The following is a 26,053-nucleotide window of genomic DNA, read 5'->3' on the forward strand; positions in this document are numbered from 1 at the left end:
CTGAGCTGATGGAACACAGCACATTAGAAACATGGATTACAGATGATGGCAAAGGTTGGGAGAAGTATGAATTTGATATGTAGGCAATAGGTAAGGTAAAGTAGTGGCAAAAATTGTATTTGTCGGAAAGAATAAGATCATGGCAAGCACCACGGTTATGTAAATACACTAAATATTTATGTTACGTTTTATGTAGTTTATGACATTATGGTTTTTTGGGGAAACCATGGCTTTCCCAAACCATAGGGCATCTCTCTACAATTTCTACTGTTGTATTTGACAGGATAACCAAATCAAAAGCTGGCCATGGCAATGCAAAACGTTATTTAAAAATTAACATCAACCATCAGCTAGGGCAGTGCTTGAGGACTACATTATTATCTATTACTTTTTTCTTTTCTTTTTTTTTTTTTTTTTGAGATGGAGTCTTGCTCTGTCACTTAGGCTGGAGTACAGTGGTGCGATCTCGGCTCATTGCAATCTCTGCCTCCCAGGTTCAAGTGATTTTCCTGCCTCAGCCTCCCAAGTAGCTGGGATTACAGGCTCGCGCTACCACACCCGGCTAATTTTTTTTGTATTTTTAGTAGAGATGGGGTTTCGCCATGTTGGCAAGGCTGGTTTCAAACTCTTGACCTCAAGTGATCTGCCTGCGTCTACCTCCCAAAGTGTTGGGATTATAGGCGTAAGCTGCCGCACCTCGCCTAAAGTAAGTAACTTTTAAGCTGAGTGGCACATACTACAGAGGAAAGCAAAGAATAGGATAATTAATCTTAAAATATGAAAACTGAAGGATAATACTAAAGTAGTTCACAAAATCATGTAGGGCTCAGATTGGGGGACCACATTAAAACAGTTAAGAGTGGGAGGCCAGGCAGGGTGGCTCATGCCTGTAATCCCAACACTTTGGGAGGCCGAGGCGGGCAGATCATGAGGTCAGGAGATTGAGACCATCCTGGCTAACACGGTGAAACCCGGTCTACTAAAAATACAAAAATTAGTTGGGCGTGGTAGTGGGCGCCTGTAATCCCAGCTACTTGGGAGGCTGAGGCAGGAGAATTGCTTAAACCCAGGAGGCGGAGGTTGCAGTGAGCCAAGATTGCGCCACTGCACTCCAGCCTGGGCAACAGAGCCAGACTCCGTTTCAAAAAAAAAAAAACAAAAAAACCCAGTAACAGTGGAAACAATCCCATTAAGCTTTAAAGATACATTTAGAACTAATATATTATAAATGCAGGACATAAAATTTAGATAAATGCAAAATTTAAATAAAAACTTACATGAGTAAACTAAACCAGTATTTTGGGGCACAGTTCTAACTTTCCAGATTACTGAAGAGAGTAACGAGAATAATTCTATTCTTCCTCCCATCCTCCCCTACGTTTTTTAAAAATCAAAATGTCTATGTTAACAAAGTGGGGAAAAAAAAAAAGTCCATGTTTTTTCACAAAATGGTCTGGTCCCTGGCACTGCTTTAAACACCTCCCCCCGGTCCCCTCCAAAAAAAGTCCAGGTTGGGGAAATCATCATTCATTCAAACTGGTGTGGCAGGTTGTATATTCAGGCTGGAAGGTCTGTCTACCACACAAAAAAAACACCTGTGTGAGAATGATATTAAATGACACAGGGGAGATAAAACTGATGACAAATTTGCCCATTCCTCAAATTAACTGGTATGGTAGATGCAAAGTTTCAAGAAACATTTTTTTTTTTTGAGACGGAGTCACTCTGTCGCCCAGGCTGGAGTGCAGTGGCGCCATCTTGGCTCACTGCAAGCTCCGCCTCCCGGGTTCACGCTGTTCTCCTGCTAAGCCTCTGAAGTAGCTGGGACTACAGGCGCCCCCCGCCACACCTGGCTAATTTTTGTGTGTTTTTAGTAGAGATGGGGTTTCACCGTGTTAGCCAGGATGGTCTCGATCTGCTGACCTCATGATCCGCCCGCCTTGGCTTCCCAGAGTGCTGGGATTACTTACAGGCATGAACCACTCGTCCAGTCATGAAAAATTTCATACAAAAAAATGCGTAAGGTACTTTTTCCTCAGATGTACACTTTCCAAGAAAGTGCCACTTAATTAACGGCTCCCCTTTATTTACCTCGGTTTCCCTTCACTAATTTTATTTCCTCTCACAAATTTTATTCTTCACAAATTGTGATTTGTTTAAATACTAATCTGTCAAATATTTCCATTTCTAAATCATTATATTACAAACTATTAAGATACCAAAATTCCTTCTTATACACGATTGTGTCCACAAAAGACAGAAAAACTTTGAGGCCGGGTTCGGTGGCTCACGCCTGTAGTCCCAGCACTTTGGGAGGCCGAGACGGGCGGATCACCTGAGGTCAAGAGTTTGAGACCAGCCTGGCCAACATGGCGAAACCCCATCTCTACTAAAATTACAAAAATTAGCCCAGCATGGTGGCGCACGCTACCTGTAGTCCCAGCTACTAGGGGAGCTGAGGCAGGAGAATCACTTAAACTCGGGGGGTGGAGGCTGCAGTGAGCTGAGAGTGTGCCACTGCACTCCAGCCTGGGTGAAGAGCAAGACTCCGTCTCAAAAAAAAAAAAAAAGAAAGAAAGAAAAACTCATCTGATCAGGGAGGATTTCATCTCTTTCTCCCTAACTCTCCATATTTTGTATGAATTATTTCAATACTTCATAATCCTACAACTTGTAAAAGGAGGATTTTTCCTTTTATCAGATATAGTAACAAAAGCTTCCCTTTATAAGGAAGAGAAACAAAAATAAAATTTTAATTATAGATTAAAATTCTGCTTTTCTTCATATTATGGCACAATCATTGCAGTATACATTAAGGTGGGGGTTATATGTATTTATCTTTTTTTATCTTTTTTTTTTTTTGAGATGGAATCTTGCTTTGTCACCCAGGCTGTAGTGCAGTGGTGCGATCTCGGCTCACTGCAACCTGTACCTCTTGGGTTCAATTAATTCTCCTGTCTCAGCCTCCCGAATAGCTGGGATTGCAGGCGCATGCCACCACGCCTGGCTAATTTTTTTGTATTCTTAGTAGAGACGGCGTTTCACCATGTTGGTCAGGCTGGTCCCCAACTCCTGACCTCGGGTGATCCACCCACCTCCGTCTCCCGAAGTGCTGGGATTACAGGCATGAACCACCGTGCCCAGCCTATATGTATTTTTCTTTTTAACCTTCATTCTGATGATAAAACACCATCCCATTATACTATTATCACAAAAACATTAATCACCTTATTAACTTTGAACTCCTTCACATCCATTGTTTCCTGGTGTTTAAATTGACTGCTATTAGTAATAGGGATGATGGGGATGGCATAAGTAGGTTTCATTGGCTGTCTCTGTGCCATAACCTCAGACATGATCTCTCCATTGTAATCGCCCAAATTATACCTAAAATTATACAAATGAAAGTTTAAAATTATATATATTTAAGGAATACAACGTGATGTTTTGATATACATTTATACTGTGAAATGATTACCACAATCAAGCTAATTAACATATCCATCACCTCACATAATTACCTTGTGTGTATATATGGTGAGATTACTTAAGATCTACTCTTAGCAAATTTCAAGTATATAATACATTGTTATTAACCATGCTGTACATTACGTCTCCAGAACTTACTCATTTCATAACTGTAAGTTTGTACCCTTTGATCAACATACAAAATACGTAATTTTTATTTGTCAATTATACCTAAATAAAGCAGGAAAAAGAAGAAAATTTTGGAAAGTTAATTTTGTAAGTATTTATCTTTATAACCATTAATAACTAGCTGACTGGGATGTAATTATAAACACCAATTACATTTAAGGCAAGATTGTAGTTAAACTTTGACTATTCAATGTCTCTTAAAATTAAAGATTACATAATTCCTTTTGTTTCTTCCTTTTACTTTTTTGGCTTATAGCGTTATCATGGCATATAAATAGAGGACTGTGGGGAAGAAATCAAAAGTTGGAATTTTAATGTAGCAATTTTGGTGAAAGATTTGGTGAAGAAGTTGAAAGTAATGCCTAAAATGGTGCTATGGATCTTTCTGCTAATTAGAATTGCCTGGGCTTTAAAAGCAATTTTTCTAAAAGTAACCACAAGAAATTTAAAAGTGGTTTTCTTTGGGGACAGGGTCTAGAAATAGGGCAGGGTTTTTTTTTTTTTTTTTTAAGTTTTCATTGTGTACCTTGCCAAATGCTTGAGTGGTAAGATATATGGGCCTTTCCCCCTCTTTCTTTACCCTTTTCTATTTAACAGTCCAGTGTTAAGCGAATCTAGTCACTTTTAAAGAAAATAGAGGAAAACATGTAAAAGTGTAAAAAGTATCATACCACAAATTTAAAGTCTCTATTATTAAAAAAAGATATTTCTGTAATTAGATTATTACATAGGAAATAAATTAACTCAATATACAAAATGTTAATGGCACTATACTTCCTCTGACATTATTAAAATATACATTACCTCTTTTCCATAATTTCCAGTGTTAAGTGCAATAGCTCTCTTTTACTTTTTTCTCTTCTTTTTATCATCTCTAGAATAGTAACAGCTCGACTTAGATCTCGTCGCAGCTTAAGCATTTTTTCGTAAGAGGCTTCATCATTTTTGCGATTCTGCAAATGTGAAGTTGCTTGTTTAATGTAAGTATTTCTAACTAGTGGTATAGTTACTGACCCATTAAATTTATATATTTGAAGGGTTAAATTAGAATTTAAAGACAATAAAAGGGAGCACAGATCACCAGGAAATCAATTTTGTATTGATTTTTAAATGGATTAACATTAAAATATAACATTAACAGCTGCATAATAAATCTTAAGTTCAATTTATTTTAAGTATTTTTCTTATAATTGGAAAGTCATATTTGAATATAAATTAAACTATAGTATTGAGATAGTCATAACTATAATTATTATATAAATAACTATCAAAAAAATTCTTCAAATTCACTTACTTTTCGAGTCTGCATTTTTTCAGTACGCCTTCTAAAAGCCACATAAGGATCATTTGTGCTGGAACCATCTCGCTTTTCTTGTTTTACTGATGGAATAAGAGATGGCCCTCGACAGTTTTTTCTCTTTTTAATCCAATATTCATAAACTTCTCTAATTAGTTCATCATCTTCTTTTAGCAGTAGTTTGGCTTCCTGCAGACTGACTGGCTAAATGTAAAACCATTATGTCATTTTCATACAATACACATACAAGGTTCATCAGTATTTACTTCTAAATTTAAAGGACAATAATCGATACTACAACATTATTAACAAATGGGAAACTTGAGGAGTACATTATCCATGTCAGTCACTGAACTAGGGTGCTTTATATACATTATTTAATCTTTACAACAATCCCAGGGGAACCGAGGCACAGAAAAATTTAAACATATTGCTCAAGATTACACAGGTTACTGACAAGCAGAGATGAGATTTGAATTCATACTTTTTAACTCTAAAGTCTGCCTGATTACCCCCAACCTACAATCTCACACTCTTTCCATACAATACAGTTCTTTACACAGAATATGTATATACTTGTTATATACAAATGAAATTGTACCTGCTGACCACTGCCTTTTTCTAGGCGGTCAATCATCTCCTCAAATTGCAATGGGCAGATGTCCATTTTCTTTTTCAGTTTATTCACAAATACTTCATCTTCAGAATCCAAATCATAATCTGGCTGTTCAGCATCCAAACTAAAAGCTGACAGAAGGAACCATATGCAATCATTTACTGTGTGAATTCACCAACAAAAACTTCACAGATGTCTGCATAAAAACAAGACCTACACTTTCTAAAGAAATAAGAAAGAATTTCTGGATTTTGTTTTCAAAGTTGCAAACAATCTAAGTTTTTACAGATTTGTCTTTCACATTTAAAGTTAAAGAAAGGAGATTATCTTCACTATGAATATACATATAAGTAATAAAAGACAACGGATGCGACCCCCTCCAACCACTCCTAAAAGCAAATAAACTAGAAGCCTATTATTAAGAACATAAAGCAATCATTAAAACTTACTTGGTTGAACCATGTGCAAGTGCCATTTTTATAGCTCAAAAATCATCACATAGGCAATTTTTACAATATAAAAGGAGAAGGCTTTTAAATAAGATTTTTTTCTATAATATTTAAGTCCTATTTTGTAGATTATTCAACTACTTTACCAAAAGCTACGGGAGCGGTCTTTAAAGCTGAAGTGTTAGAAGTCACTACCAATAACAGTACAGATTGAGAATCCCTCATTCAAAATGCTTGGGACCAGAAGTGTTTTGGATTTTGGAATATTTGAATATAATGAGATTTCTTGAGGGTGGGACCCAAGTCTAAACACAAAATTCACTTTTTTCACATATACCCTATATGCATAGCCTGATGGCGATTTTATGTAATATTTTGTGCGTGAAACAAAGTTCTGACTGTGACCCATCATCACATGAGGGCAGGTGTATAATTTTCTACTTGTGGAATCACACTGGTGCTCAAAAGTTTCGAAATGTGGAGCATTTCAGATTTTGAGTTTTCAGCAGCCGTCACTCAGTGAGTACATTCCTGCCTAGGAAGTTTGTTTCTCCATGGGAACACTGTCATGTTGATGGAAATGGGAGGATCTTAGATCTGCTGGCAAGAACCACTGCTACTATCAAATGTTGTTTAATGACTTACCAAAATTAAGCTAAGTTGATATGAATATGATAAGCAAAACATTAAACAGCTTTAACATAAAAATTTGTCTCACATCTTTCCCTTACTTAATTCCTTCTACTAACCTTAGATTCCACATCTTTAGAATGGTATAAGGCCCTTTTTTCCTATTCTCTCCAGTGTCATCAGTTCTTTATGATCTAGTAAGATCAGATTTCATTGATTTCATCCAGTATGCTATTTCATGATACTGCAGGCCTTTACAAAAATCCCTGTTTTTCTGCTTGACCACCAAGAAGGCAAATGCTTATTTATTCTTTTTAGCCCCCAGCCTGGTATCACTCCTCTAGAATCCTTTTTTGATTGTTCCCCACCCAAGAAGTGGTTCCTAACCACTTTCATCTTTTTTAGTGGCTAAGAACCCACTTCTTATACTTTATAATGTACTTGTTAAGCATGCCTCCCTATTAGAATGTGCATGATCTCTTTAGGGAGAGGCATGCCTTCTTTATTTCTGTACCTCTAAGTGGAGGGTAACAGGTTTCACCTTGTATACCACCTCTACTTGCAGTACTCTACTGAAAAGTATTCTAATGTAACCTCTATTAAAGTGGGGGGAAATAACCTCCAAAACCAGTCAGACATTAAAGTCTGTGATAGGTACAAAGAGCACTATTTAGCTGCCAAATACCGCCACCTCTGCTTAAAGCTTAACATAGTGTCTGGCCTGGGGAAGTAAAAAAATACTGGTACAGCTGAATGTATTTTTTCACTGTTTTATTTTTTATTTTGACCTATATCACTTCGATAACATTCCTAATTAAAATAAGTAAGTATTCAGACTATAAAAATTTCTAGACGTTAACATCTCTGTACTCACAGTACCTGCAATCATGGGCCCTCCAATGATTTTCCATCATCTCATTTTGTCATTATTATGTTAACAGGCTTTTAGAGATCCTCAAGTTGACTGAAATTGTTAGATTAAAAACACTTGATGTATTTTGTTCCTAACCAAAATAATGCAGGTCTGTGTTGTCTGATATGGTAACTACTAGCCATGTGTGGCTAACTGAATTTATATTAATTAAATAAAATTCAGTTCCTCAGTCACAATCGCCACAGTGCTACAATAGCTATATGTGGCTAGTGTTGTATTAGCACAGATTACAGAACATTTCCATCATCATAGAAAGTTCTATTAAATTAAGAGCACTGATCAAAATAATCCAGAAAGCCAAATTGATAGCAACCAACTAGCAATGTTTTCAATGTTCTGGTTTTTTTTTTTTTTTTTTTTGAGACAGAGTCTCTCTCTGTCACCCCGGTTGGAGTACAATGGGGTGATCTCAGCTTACTACAACCTCTGCCGCCCGGGTTCAAGTGGTTCTTCTGCCTCAGCCTCCCAAGTAGCTGGGATTACAGGAGCCTGCTACGACGCCTGGCTAATTTTCGTAGTTTTTTTTTTTTTTTTTTTTTTTTTGTAGTAGAGACGGGGTTTCACCATCTTGGCCAGGCTGGCTGGTCTTGAACTCCTGAACTCATGATCCACCCACCCCAGCCTCCCAAAGTGCTGGGATTACAGGCATGAGCCACCGCGCCCGGCCAATGTTCTGCTTCTTAAGGTTGTATTTCATTTTTAGGATCTCATTTACACACGACAGTCTGGCATCCTCTTCTTTGGATCGTATCACATGTCAAACCACAATCACAAACCTTAATTATTCATAAAAACAAAATGAGCTTGCCAAGGATCACTTTGCTTCGCATCAAAATACAGGCTCTGGTAGATATTATATTATCAATGACAAGTCACACCCAACATATCAGGGGCTGTATCAAGACTGAAAAGGATGATTTCTATGATACAAATCAAGGAGCTCAGGGTCTTTCCCTCTGACGTTAACAAGGACCTGAGTGTCCAAGCCCTTCTGCCTCTGCAAGAGGCTTTTCTTTTATTCAGTGCAAACTCATATAAAATCTTAAACAGGGGCCAGGCACGGTACCTTCAGATTTTCTGGGTCATGTTATTGGGTGTGTTCAAAGTAAAAAACAGGGTCTAAAGAAAAACAGGCAAATAGGTCATCTCTTCTAATTAAGTTCTATCAATTAAAGTTAGACCTAGCTTGTTAATAATTCTTTTTTTTTTAGATGGAGTTTCGCTCTTGTCGTCCAGGCTGGAGTGCAACGCCGTGATCTTAGCTCACTGCAATCTCTGCCTCCCAGGTTCAAGTGCTATTCCTGCCTCACTCAGCCTCCTGAGTAGCTGGGATTACACGTGCCTGCCACCACGCCCGGCTAATTTTTGTATTTTTTAGTAGAGATGGGATTTCACCATGTTGACCGGGCTGGTCTCGAACTCCTGACCTCAGGTGATCTGCCCGCCTTGGCCTCCCAAAGTGCTGGGATTACAAGTGTGAGCCACCGCACCTGGCCTATAATTCTTCAATAATGAGAACTACACTGTGGAAGCTGGCTCCTTTAAAAATATTCTGATAGGAATAAACCCAGAGATGCATACAGGTAAACAAAACACAGTATTATGTGTGATACACGGATGTAGGAAAAAGTATACCATAACTACCATGTAGACATAAAATAAGCCTAAGTAAAATACAATAGGACTTATACATTGGTTAGATGATGATTGTTATTATTTTTGAGATGGAGTCTCGCTGTGTCGCCCAGGCTGGAGTGCAGTGGAATGATCTCGGCTCGTTGCAAGCTCCACCTCCCGGGTTCACACCATTCTCTTGCCTCAGCCTCCTGGGTAGCTGGGACTACAGGCACCCACCACCACACCCAGCTAATTTTTTGTATTTTTTAGTAGAGACAGGGTTTCACTGTGTTAGCCAGGATGGTCTCGATCTCCTGACCTTGTGATCCGCCCGCCTTGGCCTCCCAAGGTGCTGGGATTACAGGCGTGAGCCACCGCACCCGGCCGATTAGATTATTTTTAAAGGAAATCCAGGATGGTACAAATCATTGTATTTAGAGTCTAGTAATAGATATTTACCATGGGGTGGGAAGTATTTGACATCCTTGCCTTAGATCTAAGACAAAGATATTAAAGTTTAGTAATAGAGATGAAATGTAAGTGTCTATGGAACAAGTGCCATTTATGACTTAAACTAAGTGTGCATTGGGTGAGTATGTCCATAACTTCAAACAGCATTTTAAAAATACAGGAAGCAAATAATGAAAGGATATCTGGATCCATGAAACAGCACACAATGTGGATTAGGAACAGAATATACTCCCTGATTGAAAGGAAGGAAGGAACACTACCCAAGGTTGAAGAAAAATTGTCACAGCAGTTTCAACATGAGCACTAACTACATGATTAATATCTACTTGCAAAGCTCTTGATACCAATTCTGAGCAGCAGAAAGACCGTTGTGAAGGTGTTATTTACTATGGGGTCATAGGTATTTGACATCCTTCCCTCAGATCTAAGACAAAGATATCGCTGACTAGCTAATGAAAATCTTCAGTTTCCTTTGCTTAAAAGCTAGAGCTTGGGGTCACTTCTAGAATGTACTTAGGGAGTGAAAATGGGGAATATTAGATTTGAAATCTCAGATATAAGATCTTTCACACATAGAGTTCTCTGGTTGCTGCTATAGATTTTATCTGTCAGAAAGCGGTACCAGAAGAATATGCTGCAGGGGATGTTGAGGCAGGCAGAGGGAAGGAGAAAATATTTCAGAATCAGAGCACAAAGACAGGATATCCGTTCAGAGAGGTAACAAAAACGTAGGTTCTACTTTAGGAAAAATATATTCATTAAAAAAACTTTATTTAGAAGTCAAAACTTATGCAAGGTGTTGAAATAAAAACAGTACAAGGACACCTGCATACTCTTTACCCAGATTCGGCTATGGTTAAATTTTTATTTTGTTTTATTATGTGCACATGTGCTCGTGCTTGTGGGCACTTTCATTATACACGCTATTTTTCCATTTTCTAAGCCATAGGAGGGTACATTATATTCATAATGGCTGTTTTGTTTTGTTTTTTGAGATGGAATCTCACGCTGTCGCCCAGACTGGAGTGCAGCGGTGCAATCTCGGCTCACTGCAACCTCTGCCTCCTGAGTTGAAGCAATTTTCCTGCCTCAGCCTCCCAAGTAGCTGGGACTACAGGCACTTGCCACCACGCCCGGCTAATTTTTGTATTTTTAGTAGAGACAGGCTTTTACCATGTTGGCCGGGCTGGTCTTGAACTCCTGACCTCAGGTGGCCTGCCCACCTTGGCCTCCCAAAGTGCTGGGATTACAGGCTTGAGTCCCCGTGCCTGGCCACCACTCTCTTTTAAGACATAGATGTTCTTTGGATATGTCCCCCTCCCCAAGCCTCCATCATCGTCATTATTATTATTATTAGCACATTCCTCACTCTGTGTTTTTCTGATTTTTTTTCTCCATTTTGTGATTAGATTACACATTCTTGGCTAGGTTATTGTAAAATAAACTTTTTAAGTCCTTCTCAGAATATCCACATCTAGAGCCACACAATGTTCATCTGTTCCTCATAAGTAACGACAATTTTGATCACCAGTCAAGATGTTGCCCAATTTTTTTTTCTTCCTTGTAATTAATGAGTGGTTGGTGGGGAGAGCTTAAAGCCATGCAAATCTCCTCATCAAAATTTTCTCTCTTGTTGAGCACACACTGATGATTCTAGTCTGATCCAACCCTGATTTATGATAATTGAAAAAATGATTTTCTAACCTAGCATTCTTTCTATATTGTATCAATTCAACTTTTTTTTTTTTTTTTTTCCTGAGATGGGAGTCTTGCTCTGTCACCCAGGCTGGAGTGCAGTGGTGCGATCTTGGCTCACTGCAACCTCTGCCTCCCATGTTCAAGCGATTCTCCTGCCTCAGCCACCCGAGTAGCTGGGATTACAGGCCCACGCCACCATGCCCGGCTAATTTTTGTATTTTTAGTAGAGATAGCGTTTCACCGTGTTGGCCAGGCTGGTCTCGAACTCCCGACCTCAGGTGATCTGCCCGCCTCAGTCTCCCAAAGTACTGGGATTACAAGCATGAGCCACCACGCCCCGCCGATTCTCACTTTTTCATTGGTTTATAATTATTGTACTTACACTGTTGCTCGAACTGTCCCAGAATTAGCTAGCAGAAACCCCTGTGTCTTCATGACACAATATCATCATTTTTTTTGAAAGCTTAACATCCAGTATAACAAGATGTTACAGGGTCATCTTGTGCCTACCCTGCCTCAGCCATTTCTCCAAGGCTTCCTGGGCTGTTTAGTGGGGAATAAATTAGAGAATAGGTGCTATGGGCCGGGCGCGGTGGCTCAAGCCTGTAATCCCAGCACTTTGGGAGGCCGAGACGGGCGGATCACGAGGTCAGGAGATCGAGACCATCCTGGCTAACACGGTGAAACCCCATCTCTACTAAAAAATCCAAAAAAAAAAAAAAAAACTAGCCGGGCGAGGTGGCAGGCGCCTGTAGTCCCAGCTACTCGGGAGGCTGAGGCAGGAGAATGGCGTGAACCCGGGAGGCGGAGCTTGCAGTGAGCTGAGATCCGGCCACAGCACTCCAGCCTGGGCGACAGAGCGAGACTCCGTCTCAAAAAAAAAAAAAAAAAAAAAGAGAATAGGTGCTATGTTTGCTTATTTTTGCTTCTTGGCCCTTACAGAGGAAAGAATTAGAAGCACATTTATCTATCTACCTACCTACCCACCCACCCATATACACAACTGCATATAAAAATATACACATTGACTGCCCTTTTAAAAAAGGCTTCCTTTGAGTATTAAGAGGAGAGTCAGGTATAAATCTAATAAAATGTGCAGGATCTGTATAATGAAAGTTATAAAGTGTCAATGAAAGAGATAAAAAAAAGACCTGAATACTCTGAGTGTCAAACATTGTGTTCATGACCCGGAAGATTCACATAGAAAAGATGTCAGTTCTCTCTAAATTGACTTGCAGATTTAAGGCAATTCCCATAAAAATATCAGCAAGTTTCTTTGTAGACACAGAGAAGTTTATTCTAAAATTTATATGTGAAGGAGAGACCTTAAAATACCAAAACAATCTTGAAAAAGAAAGATAATACAAGAGGAATCATTCTCCCTGATGTTAAAAATTACTATAGAGTTGCAGTACTCAAGACAGCAATACTGTCTTGGGATAAACACAGAAATCAATAGAACTGAGAATCTAGAAATAGATCCACACAACGATGTCCAGTTAATTTTTGACCAGGAAGCGAAAGCAATTCAATAGAGGAGGGAAAGTTTTTAAAATAAATGACGCTGAAACAACTGGACATCAAGAGGCAAAAAAATGAGCTTTGATCTAAACCTCTTGCTTTATTCAAAAATTAACTCAAAATGGACCACAGACTTAAATGTGAAATGGCAAAACTTAGAAGAGAACATAGGAAAGGCAAAGAGCCCTTAGACTTGACACCAAAAGCAGGATCCATTAAGAGGAAAATTGAGAAACTGGATCTCATCCAAATGAAAAACTTTTGTCCCATCAAAGTCTATTAAAAAAAAAAAAAAGATGAAAAGACATATTAAGAAATGGTAGAAAATTTTTCGCGGCCAGGCACGGTGGTGGCTCACGCCTGTAATCCCAGCACTTTGGGAGGCCGAGGCGGGCGGATCACAAGGTCAGAAGATCGAGACCATCCTGGCTCACACGGTGAAACCCTGTCTCTACTGAAAATACAAGAAATTAGCCGGGCGTGGTGGCATGCGCCTGTAGTCCCAGCTACTTGGAAGGCTGAGGCAGGAGAATGGTGTGAACCCGGGAGGTGGAGCTTACAGTGAGCTGAGATCGCACCACTGCACTCCAGCCTGGGCAACAGACTCCATCTCAAATAAAAAAAAAAAAAAAAGAAAAAATTTCCAAGTCATATATCTGACAAAGACACTGTGTCTAGAATATTATTTTTTAAAACACCTCAAACTCAACATTAAAAGACATATTAAGAAATGGTAGAAAATGTTTCCAAGTCATATATCTGACAAAGACATTGTGTCTAGAATGTTATCTTTTTAAAAATACCTCAAACACAATATTAAGACACCCATCCCATAGAAAGTAAGCAAAAGAGGCTGGGCGTGGTGGCTCATGCCTATTATCCCAGCACTTTGGGAGGCCGAGGTTGGTGGATCATCCGAGGTCAGGAGTTTGAGACCAGTCTGGCCAACATGGGGAGACCCCATATCTACTAAAACAAAACAAAACAAAAATCATCTGGGCATGGTGGCACGTGCCAGTACTCCTAACTACTCGGGAGGCTGAGGCAGAATTGCTTGAATCTAGGAAGCAGAGGTTGCTGTGAGCTGAGATTGTACTACTGCACTCCAGTCTGGGCAACAGAGTGAGACTGCACCTCAAAAAAAAAAAAAAAAAAAAAAAAGGGCTGGGGGTGGGGGGCGCGCAAACGACATGCAGATAATTTCACCAAAGAGGATGTACAGACTGGCAAATAAACACATGAAAAGATGTTTCACTTTGGCCATTTAGGAAAATGTAAATGAAAAGTACAATGAGATACTACTACACACCTATTAGAATAGGCTAGGATGAAAAATAGTGCCAACCCCAGTGCTGGAGAGAGATGGAGAAACTGGGTAATATACACCTGGTGATAATATAAAATGGTACATCTACTCCAGGAAACAGGGTGGCAGTTCCCTTCCAAACTAAAAATAGATGAACCCTGCAACTACACTCATGAATATATACCCCAGAGGAAGAAAAACTCATGTTCTGGCTGGGTGCAGTGGCTCATGTCCACAATCCTAGCACTTTGGGAGCCCAAGGAGGGTGGATAACTTGAGGACACGAATTTGAGACCAGCCTGGCCAATATGGTGAAACCCCATTTCTACTAAAAGTACAAAATTAGCCACACCTGTAATCCCAGCCACTCGGGAGGGTGAGGCATGAGAATCGCTTGAACCAGGAGGTGCAGGTCGCAGTGAGCTAGGACTGTACCACTGCACTCCCGCCTGGCCGGCAGAGTGAGACTCTGTCTCAACAAACAAACAAACAACAACAAACAACTCATGTTCTCACAAAAACTTGTACATGAATGTTCATAGCAGCTCTATTTGTAACAATCAAAAACAGGAAACTACCCAAATGTTCTTCAGTAAGTGAATGATTAAACAGACTGTGATGGATATATATCATGGAATACTGCTCAGCAATAAGAAGAAATGAACTATTTATATATCCAACAACTGAATGAACCTCAGAGATATTGAGTGAAAAAAAAGCCAACCTCAAAAGGATACATACTACATGATTCCATTTATGTAACATCCGTGAACATCATTATACAGATGGATAACAGATGAGTGATGGTCAGGGGATGGGAAGAGGAAGAGATACGGTTATAAATAAATAAATAGGCTGGGCGCAGTGGCTCACGCATGTAATCCTAGCACTTTGGGAGGCCTAGGTGGGCGGATCACAAGGTCAGGAGATCGAGACCATCCTGGCTAACACGATGAAACCCCGTCTCTACTAAAAATACACAAAAATTAGCCAGGCGTGGTGGCAGGTGTCTGTAGTCCCAGCTACTTGGGAGGCTGAGGCAGGAGAATGGCATGAACCCGGGAGGTGGAGCTTGCAGTGAGCCGAGATCGCGCCACTGCACTCCAGCCTGGGAAGCAGAGCGAGACTCCGTCTCAAAACAAAACAAAACAAAACAAAATAAAAAACTAACAAGAGGGCATCTGCTGGTGATGGTGCAGGTGAGTGTCTTGATAGTGGTGGTGGTTATGCAGGGCTATGCATGATAAAATTATACACAACTACAAACATGCACACACACATATGTGATGCATGTCTAACTGGTGAAATCTGCGTAAACTCTAGATTGTACCGATTTTAATTTCTTGGTTTTGATACTGTACAACAGTTGTGCATGAGGTTAATACTGGATGAGGCTAGAGGAACTGTGCAGGAGACTTCTCTGTACATTTCTTTGCAACCTCCCATAGATATAGGGCAGCTAACACAAATTTAGCAGCATTATCTTTACTAATATGCCAAAGTATACATCTTTCCAAAGACAAGTTACCTCAAATTTGTACTGATAAAAAATTTCCTCCCAAATAAGCTACAATTCTGCTGTCATTTATTAATATTTGATTATAATGTCAGGAGTCAATTCCTTTCTCAATATAGTACTTTTTGACTTTACTGACCACATATAATTCACTAGTTATCAGTCAAATGTATTTTACAGATTTTGATCATCAATAAGTAAGCCATCTTTAAGACATGTATTAATTTTTTTCTCATAATGATAATGTAAATTAGTATAATTTTATCTTAGTTTACTCAACCTTGCTTTAAGCTAAAAGCATGCATTTATAAGATAACATAGGTTGTGGCAGCAGAACAGAATGATTTGGTTCCAGTTAACATACATGGGGAAGATCAGATCCTTAGCTTTCAAATCCACCTTGACATGATTTTCTGGAAAACAACTTTTTAGGTTCTAATATCTATCACATTTGTTTATAATGTCTGTGTCTGTCTCTTAAATTTAACAAAACATGTGACTGCACAAGTAAACTAGTTAAAATTGGTTTCTCAAGGTGCTTGCAAGGAACAATAAAAACAACATAGGTTTATATTGTCCTAAAAAAAAAAACATTTAGATGGTCCCCTAGAGAAACCTCTTGATCAGGCCAGGCACGGTGGCTCATGCCTGTAATCCCAGCACTTTGGGAGGCTGAGGCGGGCAGATCACCTGAGTTGGAGAGCAGCCTGACCAACATGCAGAAACCCCGTCTCTACTAAAAATACAAAATTAGCTGGGCATGGTGGCACGTGCCTGTAATCCCAACTACTCGGGAGACTGAGGCAGGAGAATCCCTTGAACCCAGAGGGCAGAGGTTGCAGTGAGCTGAGATCGTGCCATTGCACTCTAGCCCAGGCAACAAGAGTGAAACTCCGTCTTAAAAACAAGAAGAAAAAAAAACAAGAAAAAAAAAAAAAAAAACCTCTTGATCATAAAGATTAACAAGACAACGAAAGTTGCAGGAATTTTATCTTACTAACCTTTCAATTATTTGTTTTTCAGTTGTTAATTAATTGGAGATTGAATAAAAGCTCTCACAGCTATTTATCACCAAATGTCACACACAAACGATCATTTCTTATAAAGAACTTATCACTATTAAGTGAAATAAGTTCCCAATCAGACCACTAAATTTTAAAAATTAGCATCACTCTACTAGAAAAAACAGATCTGGGTTTGGCAGGCAAGCTATGGCCCATGGGCCAATCTGTTTTTATCAGTAAAGTTTTATTGCAACACAGCCATGTTCATTCATTTTTGTGTTCTCTTTAGCTGATTTTACACTGCAACAGCAGAACTGAATAGTTGTGACAGACTGAATGACCCACAAAGCCTACAGTAGTTACAATCTGACCCTGTACAGAAAAAGTCTGCTGACTTTCACTTACATCAGGAAGTTCTTTTTTTTTTTTTTTTTTTTTTTGAGACGGAGTGTTGCTCTGTCACCCAGGCTGGAGTGCAGTGGCGCAATCTAAGCTCCGCCTCCCGGGTTTACGCCATTCTCCTGCCTCAGCCTCCCGAGTAGCTGGGACTACAGGCGCCCGCCACCTCGCCCAGCTAGTTTTTTGTATTTTTAGTAGAGACGGGGTTTCACCGTGTTAGCCAGGATGGTCTCGATCTCCTGACCTCGTGATCCGCCCGCCTCGGCCTCCCAAAGTGCTGGGATTACAGGCTTGAGCCACCGTGCCCAGCAGGAAGTTCTTTAAGACTATTAATATTATTAATTCTGAACAGGAAGAAAACTATTTCTATATCTGAGTTTTGTTTTTTCCCCGCCCCCCCTTATCCTACTTGACTGAAGCAGCATAAGATTGTATGCTGGGATGAAACAAAAAATGTAGAATAATAAATGCTATCTTTTCTTGTCAGATATCTCAAATACCATTTTACAAGTTGAAAATGGGCTCTAATAACTCTTAAGATGATACTGGTCAATGAAACAAATAAGAAAAATGTTCCTGAAGAGATAAAAATCTGTCAACTTACACATAGTAAGAGAAATAAAGAAAATACAATCATTAAGAGAATCATTACTTACGCTGTATGTGAATGAGCTGCTTTGGCATCTTAAATTCCCCAGGATATATAGACTCATAGTAAGCAATATTACTTTCTGCCTCTGGGACTGGTATAACCATATTATCCCTCTTCTCGCCATACACCTGCTGTGCTGAAATAGCCCGCTGAAGATGATGTTCCTAAAAAGAAGAAAAAACAGGTAAGTTCGTGTATTTTTAAAAAGTAGCAAACAGATGACATAGACCTACAAAGTTTTCTTTCGCTCATTTGTTTTTAAAATAGAGAGATTCTAGTAGTAGGTCTTAAAAGCATGTTGTTAACACGATACAACTAGTGATAAAATCAGTTTAGGTAGAAATGAAAAAAACAGTGTCAGAAACACTGAATATTTCCTCAATATAGCAAAATGAACTGCCAAAACTGAGAGTTATATAAAGAGATACAAAACAGTTGACAAAAACAAAGCTTGCATTTTACAGATGAGATGTGGAGGAGTTAAAACATTTGAACTTGTTATATAAAGAAAGTGGGCTATGGTTAAAAATATTTTATTGATCCAAATCTCTTATTCATATAATACGTCATGAATATAGAAGGTATTTGAATACCAATCAACTAAATATGATTTCTTCAAAGAAGAGCAGAGGTTATCTCCATTTTGAGTTGAAACTGACAGACTCAAATCCTGGTCTTTTGTCTGAAATGATAACCTTTCATACACTCTTTCTGAGCCGCTGCAGAGTATGTGTAGGGGCAGAAAGCACATTCTCTGGACTCGGGCTGACTGGATTAGAATCCAACTCCGATACTGAAACAGTTTGTGACTCCCGGCAAGAAATCAGTCTTCTAAATCTATTTCCTCCAGTAAGAGAAAAAAAGAATCTACTGTATAGAGTTGGAGATTTAAGTAAGATAAATGTGAGTAAAATGTTTAGTATAATGCCTGGCACAAACAGGTGCTCAAAATAAGTTTTGGTTTAGCCACCACACAGAAAGCTTTTCCTAGTTTGTGATACTACCAACTGCCATATAAAGGTATTAGTCTCATCCAGGACTATCAACACTGAATTTTGGTATATACCTTATTAAATTCAAACACACACACACACACACACACACACACACACACACACACACACAAGTTCATGGATAAAAAACATTCTAATAGTATGAAAAGTTCCAGTCTTCATAGGTAGCCCATTAAGAATGCGTATATTCTTCCCAGTATTTTAATGTATATACAAATGTGTGCATATTTAAATATGTAAAGGAATATATATATATTCCTATATAAATAGATATAAGATACACACAATATAGAACTTTATCCATAGCTTTGGTTTACTTGATATAACCTGGAGATGTTTCCATACCAATACTTCTACTACATTCCTTATAATAGCTGCATTATATTCCACTATATGGACTTAACCAAATTTATTTAACCAGATACAAATTGGTAGGAAAAAAACTCTGGCAACAAACTAAATGCCTACCATCTCCTAAGTGCTACAAAGAACCACTCATGTATTATTATGTACAAGATATCTTTGTGGACTTGTGAAAGCATCTGTAGGACAAGTACGAATGGAAATGCTCAAAGGATATATCTAAGGTTGTAACAACACATATTCTTCATTCCTTAAGTAACTATTTCTCAATATTCCTTTTGAGTTTAAAACTTTTTGCCCATCTCGTTACTTTAGGTTAATTTCTTTACAAATGATAGTGAAGATTCTTCTCTTTCAAATGTTGCTCTTCTTTGCTCATTTTCAAAAGTGTTGGGTTTCTCTTATTCATATTCAATTTGATTTTTGATTCTAAACCCTCATGATGCCTAATGACTCCTGGGAGCTGGTAGAAACTAGGTCTGTATGTGTGTATGTAGGGTGGGGAGAACAGTGTTACTAAACAGCTAATTCTATCTTCTTCTACTTTGGTAGTCTACTGGCATATTTACTGGCCCACTGACAGAGGGCATTTTTGCCAACCCCAGTATAAGTCAGTTACACGCATACTCTTGAACTCTCAGATATCCTCAAATGTCAAGAGAAATATTCTTAGCACACACACACCAAACTCAAGGAGAGAGTAGGGAAGCAAGACATGTGATTCATAGTTTGCTTTTTGTTCCCAGCTCACAACCCTTAATCTCTTAACCCTTAATTTCTATGTGTAGGTGAACATATAAGTTAGATGTTTTACCTTTTGGACTTTTGCAAATCTGTCTTACTCCTGGTGATGCCTTTAGAACACAGCATTCAAGCATTCGTTTATTTTGTTTAACTAGTTCTGATATCTGGCACCTGGTCCAAATGAGAGGTAGTTGTAGTTGAGAACAGAATGTGCCAATGTCGGCTGGATGAGGTGGCTCATGCCTGTAATCTCAGCACTTTTGGGAGGCTTAAACTCACTTGAGCCCAGGAGTTTGAGACCAGCCTGGCCAACATGGTGAAACCCCATCTCTACTAAAAACACAAAAATACAAAAATTAGCCGGGTGTGATGGCGTGGGCCTGTAATCTCAGCTACCCAAGAGGCCAAAGCAGGAGAATCGCTTGCATCTGGGAGGCGGAGGTTTCAGTGAACCGAGACTGCATCACTGCACTCCAGCCTGAGTATCTGAGCAACACTCCGTCTCAAAAAAAAAAAAAAAAGAATATGCCAATGTATGAGATTATTAGTTGGTCAGAAAATGAATACTTCACATATTACCACATCCTCCCACCTCAAGATTATGAAACAAATTCACCCTCATCAGGTTTTTACCCCTTTTAATAGTTTATTTTTACATCTGTAATTTTTCTATAAGGAGAAACAAAGATCTACCTTTTTCCCCCAAATAGTGAGCCATCTGTCCTAATGTCATGCATAAAATAATCTATTCTCCTTAATCTTAAAAACATTCCATTAGGAATCCTCACAGTGTTGGTAAGAATGTAAATTAGTATAGCCACTGTGGAAAACAGAATGGAAGTCACTCAAGGATCTAAAAAATAGAACTACCATACGATTCAGCAATCTCACTGCTAGGTATATACCCAAAAGAATGAAAATCAGTATATCAAAGAGGTGTCTGCACTCTCATTTTTACTGCAGTACTTTTCACAATAGCCAAGATTTGGAATCAACCTAAATGTCTATCAACAGATAAATGGATAAATGAAAAGTGGAACTACACACAATGGAATACTATTCAGCCATAAAACAGAATGAAAACACCTATCATTTGCAACAACATGGATGGAACTGGAGGACATTATGTTAAGTGAAATAAGGCACAGAAAGAAAAATTTTGCATGTTCTCGCTCATTGTGTGGGAGCTAAAAATTAACACAATTGAACTCAATTGTTCATTAAAACAATAGAAGGGTACCAGGGAGGGGCAGAAAAAGTGGGGATGGTTAATGGGTAGAAAAATATAGTGAGATAGAATGAATAAAATCTGAATAGTATTTGATAGCACAGCAGCATGATGACAACCGATAATAATGTATTACATTATTTTAAAATAACTAAGAGTAGAATTGGAAAGTTCCTAAAACAAAGAAATGATAAATGCTGAAGTGTTGTACATCCCAATAACCCTGATGTGATTATTACACATTGTATGCCCCTATCAAAACATCACATGTACTCCTTAAATATCTATACCTATTATGCACCCACAATAAAAAATTTAAAAAATTCTCTATATTATAAAACACATTTCACTTGCAACAGGGAGTATTTTCAAGCTTTTTTTTTTCTTTTCTTTTCTTTTCCCATTCTACTCAACTCTCTCCTATGCCAGTATTTAATGTGTTTTAAACAATGTAGCCTTGGGCTGGGCACGGTGGCTCACGCCTGTAATCCCAGCACTTTGGGAGGCTGAGGCAGGTGGATCACTTGAGTCCAGGAGTTCAAGACCAGTCTGGGCAACATAGCGACATCCTGTCTCTGGAAAAAAAAAAAAAAAAAAAAGCCAACAACAACAAAAAAATAAATAAATAGAACAAGGTAGCCTCATACTGCATTTTATTATCCAGTATGGTAATTTCCCACTCATACTTTTTCTTATCAGGTTTCTCATTTATTTGTTTCAAGTAAACCATAATAAATTTAATTCTTTAGGTATAAAACATGACCCCTAAGGAGTTCTGATTTTTACAAGCAATACAGTATAGTGGTTAAGAACATGGGCTTTGGCCAGGTGTGGTGGCTGACACCTGTAATCCCAGCACTTTGGGAAGCCAAGGAGGTCATATGGGTTGAGGTCAGGAGTTCAAGACCAACCTGGCCAACACGGTGAAACCCCGTCTCTACTAAAAATACAAAAATTAGCCAGGTATCGTGGTGCACACCTGTAGTTTCAGCTACTCAGGAGGCTGAGGCAAGAGAATCGCTTGAACCCAGGAGGCAGAGGTTGTAGTGAGCTGAGATCGCGTCACTGCACTCTAGCCTGGGTGACAGAGTGAGATACTGTCTCAAAAAAAGAAAAAAAGAAAAATTAAAATAAAGAACATGGATTTTGTAATCAAGAGTTCCCTGGTATTTGAATGTCGGCTCCACAGTTTACTAACTCTATGACTTTGGGACTTGGGATAAATTATTTCTTCTTTTCCAGCAAGAGTGTTATTATTTGTATATGTGTATTACATACCTACCATGTGGGATTGTGGTCAACATGCCCAAGATGTACTAGTACCGAATGCATGGTAGTTAGTCTATATCTTTCACTATTAGAGAAGCTGAAGTTCTTCATACACTTAGTAACCATTTATATCCTCTTATATGAACAGTGATCTGTAGAAAAAACTTCCTTTATGTTATATCCATTTTTCATAACTGTGAAACCAAAATTTTGTTTATCAATATTATAGTGATTACTCACTGCTTTAAAAAAATCTTATTTGTAGTTTTCTTGTATAAAATATTTCACATAGGCCGGGCGTGGTGGTTCATGTCTGTAATCCCAGCACTTTGGGAGGCCGAGGTGGGTGGATCACCTGAGGTCAGGAGTTCAAGACCAGCCTGGCCAACATAGTAAAACCCTGTCTCTATTAAAAATACAAAAATTAGCCAGGCGTGGTGGCAGGCACCTGTAGTCCCAGCTACTCGGGAGGCTGAGGCAGGAGAATCATTTGAACCCGGGAGACAGAGGTTGCAGTAAGCAGAGACCACACCACTGCACTCCAACATGGGCAAAAGAGCAAAACTCTGTCCCAGAAAAATAAATAAATAAATAAAAATTTCACATAATTACCTCCTATCTTTAACAGTGAATAAAACAATCTCCATTTTATAAATGGCATTTAGGGGTGAAGTGTCATGATGTATGCAACATACTTTCAAATGGTTCAGAAAACGGGATTTAAAGAATAAGAAAAAACCAGCCAGGCACGGTGGCTCATGCCTGTAATCCCAGCACTTTGGGAGGTCAAGGTGGGCGGATCACGAGGTCAGGAGATCGAGACCATCCTGGCTAACACAGTGAAACCCTGTCTCTACTAAAAATACAAAAAAAATTAGCTGGGTATGGTGGCGGGCGCCTGTAGTCCCAGCTACCAGGGAGGCTGAGGCAGGAGAATGGCATGAACCCGGGAGGCGGAGCTTGCAGTTAGCCAAGATTGTGCCACTGCACTCTAGCCTGGGCGACAGAGCGAGACTCCATCTCAAAAAATAAAAAAATAAAAAAAAAGAACAAGAAAAAATACTACAAATATTGTAGAATCTGGGTTGAAGGTATATAGATGGTTACCCTACTACTATTTCAACTTTCCTATAAATTTGAAAATTTTTATAATAAAAGGTTGGATAAAGACGAGGGCACTATGGGTCAGGGATGTATATAATGTAAAGCAAATATGGTTAGGTTCTTCTAAGGCTTAAAAAACAAAAACCTTCCTTCCTCAACAGCTGAAATAATCATTACCTTCTACTATTCATATTTACTCCCTCCCCAAGTACGGCAGTTCTCCCTTATCCACAGGGGTTAAATTTCAGGACAATCTCAGTGGATGGCTGAAACCACTATTAAACCCTATGTATGCTATATTTTTCCTAGACGTACACACCTATGACAAAGCTTAATTTATGAATTAGGCACAACAAGTAACAATAATAGAACAAATATAACAATATACTGTGATAGGTTATGTGAACATAGTCTCTCAAAATAAAACTGCATTCACCCTTCTTCTTGTGATGTGAGATGATAAAATGCCTCCATGATGTGATGAAGTGAGGTGAGTAAGGTAGGCACTGTGATGTAGTGTTAGGCTACTACTGAAAACTAATTTAAAAAGTTTTTAAAAACTCATTTTAACTTAAAAATCATTTCTGGAATTTTCCATTTAATATTTTCAGACTGCAGTTGACTGTAGGTGACTGAACCTGCAGAAAGCAAAACCATGGATGAGGGGGGATTACTGTGTACACCAGGAGCCTAAGACAAGGAGACCAAACAGAGAAGGCCAGTGAGGCTGAAGCATAGTGAGTGAGGTGGTGAGCGACAGTCTTATGTACAAGGAGTCAAGCAGATCATGCAGAGTCTTAGGGGTCACGTCAAGGATTTGTCCTTTTTCTAAGAGCAATAGTGGCTGCAGGGTTTTACAAGAGCACTAGTAAATAGACCATACTTTTATATGTAGCCCTTAAATAGTTCTGAATGACATTTAATGACATGCACAAACCATCAATTAAAGAGATACCTGAAAATTCTATGTTCAAGATATTTAAACAGTTTTTAAGGAAAAAGACACAACTGAGTCTATCTATATAGAAAACAATCTAAAATATAGATATATATCTCAATCATCCCTATATTCCTTCATTCCCTACCTTGATTTTTTCATAGCATGTGCCATCCTCTGATAATGCCATATAATTGGTTTGTTTACTACCATTAACCACCTCTCCCTCCACCTCCACCCGCAATCTAAGCAACATAAGGAAGGGATTTGTCTATTTTGTCCACTGCTGTTATCACCACCCTAAAACAGTGTTTAGAACAAAGCGGAGTGCTTAAATGATTACATGTGCACACACACACACACACACATACAGTTTTAAAAAATATTTTTAAAACCCAAAGCTATATACACCTATTTCCACAAAATAACATTAAATAAGTGAAAATGAGATTTTTTTTTTTTTTTGGTTTCAGTAGGAAGAAGCTGCAAAACGATAAAGACAAGAAACAAAATAAATTAGGAAATGAGTTCTGTATTTCATTCAACAGATATTTATTTAATGCCTTGACTAAATATCTGAGATTATGCAAGTACAAATTACAATGATACTCCAAGCTGTTTCACTGAAGTACTAATTTCAAATTATTAATAGTTAGTCTAATGAGAAGTTTGATAATTTAAGTGTAGAGAAGGCTGGGTTTGAAACTTAGTTGTTTTTTTTTAAGGACTTTCTGAGAGCGTTCAGCATGGTAATGTAAACTGTAGTTCTTAATAAAGGAGGATACAGCCATTCCAAACCAATGACAAGGGAATCATTTTTTTCAGAAACTATCCACTAATAGTTGATAGAAAACTTTTGAAATGCAGTTTGGGAAATGCTGGTATAAAACAAAAACCAGAGATACAGGGCAGACCATCCAGACTTAATTCTGTTCATTAATTAACTTAGTCTAAATTTACTGAGTGCTAACCATTATGTGCCTGGCACTGGGACACAATGGCAAATAAGAGAGACATGCTCTACATGACATTGCAGAGGTTACACTCTAACAGGAAGGACAGATACTAATGAAATCTAAAAATTGTACAGTGTAGTAAAGTACTACGAAGGAAAAGTACAATATGTTTAGAGAAATATAAACAGGAAACATTTCTGAGACTATCGCTTTACCAGTGGAGAAAGTGACATTTAAGCTAATATTGCAGGAACAGGAGTTAAGTGAAAGATTGTTTTAAGAAGAGGGAGTAGGCTGGGTGCGGTGGCTCATGCCTGTAATCCCAGCATTTTGGGAGGCTGAGGCAGGAGAGTCACCTGAGGTTAGGAGTTTGAGACCAGCCTGGCCAATGTGGTGACACCCCGCCTCTACTAAAAATACAAAAATTAGCTGGGCGTGGTGGCGGGTGCCTGTAATCTCAGCTACTATGAAGGCTGAGGCAGGAGAATCGCTTGAACTCAGGAGACCGAGGCTGCAGTGAGCCAAAATCGTGCCACTGCACTCTAGCCTAGGCGACACAGCAAGACTGTCTCAAAAAAAAAAAAAAAAAAGAGGGAATAGAGGGAATAGCTATGTTTGAAGACCACTTACTATTTATAACATGTTTGATGGGTAAAATTTCTTTAATTATAA

General features: G+C 38.6%; 1 protein-coding gene across 6 annotated transcripts in view; it reads right to left on the reverse strand.

Annotated features, from left to right (window-relative positions):
- The window catches only part of EPC1 (enhancer of polycomb homolog 1), a 113,166-nt gene that overhangs the window by 19,959 nt on the left and 67,154 nt on the right, over positions 1-26,053 (reverse strand). For all 6 annotated transcript variants that reach the window (XR_012417569.1, XR_012417570.1, XM_005564926.4 and 3 more), the window contains exons 2-6: positions 17,772-17,931; positions 5,556-5,701; positions 4,952-5,158; positions 4,462-4,610; positions 3,228-3,387 (exon numbers count right to left, since the gene is read on the reverse strand). Coding sequence is in view for 4 of the 6 variants with exons in the window: in XM_005564926.4 (XP_005564983.1) it covers positions 3,228-3,387; positions 4,462-4,610; positions 4,952-5,158; positions 5,556-5,701; positions 17,772-17,931 (822 nt within the window). In the remaining 2 variants the exon portion in view is untranslated. The remainder of the gene's footprint in view (positions 1-3,227; positions 3,388-4,461; positions 4,611-4,951; positions 5,159-5,555; positions 5,702-17,771; positions 17,932-26,053) is intronic.

The sequence above is a fragment of the Macaca fascicularis genome, chromosome 9, assembly GCF_037993035.2.
Source record: "Macaca fascicularis isolate 582-1 chromosome 9, T2T-MFA8v1.1".
Lineage (NCBI taxonomy): Eukaryota > Metazoa > Chordata > Mammalia > Primates > Cercopithecidae > Macaca > Macaca fascicularis.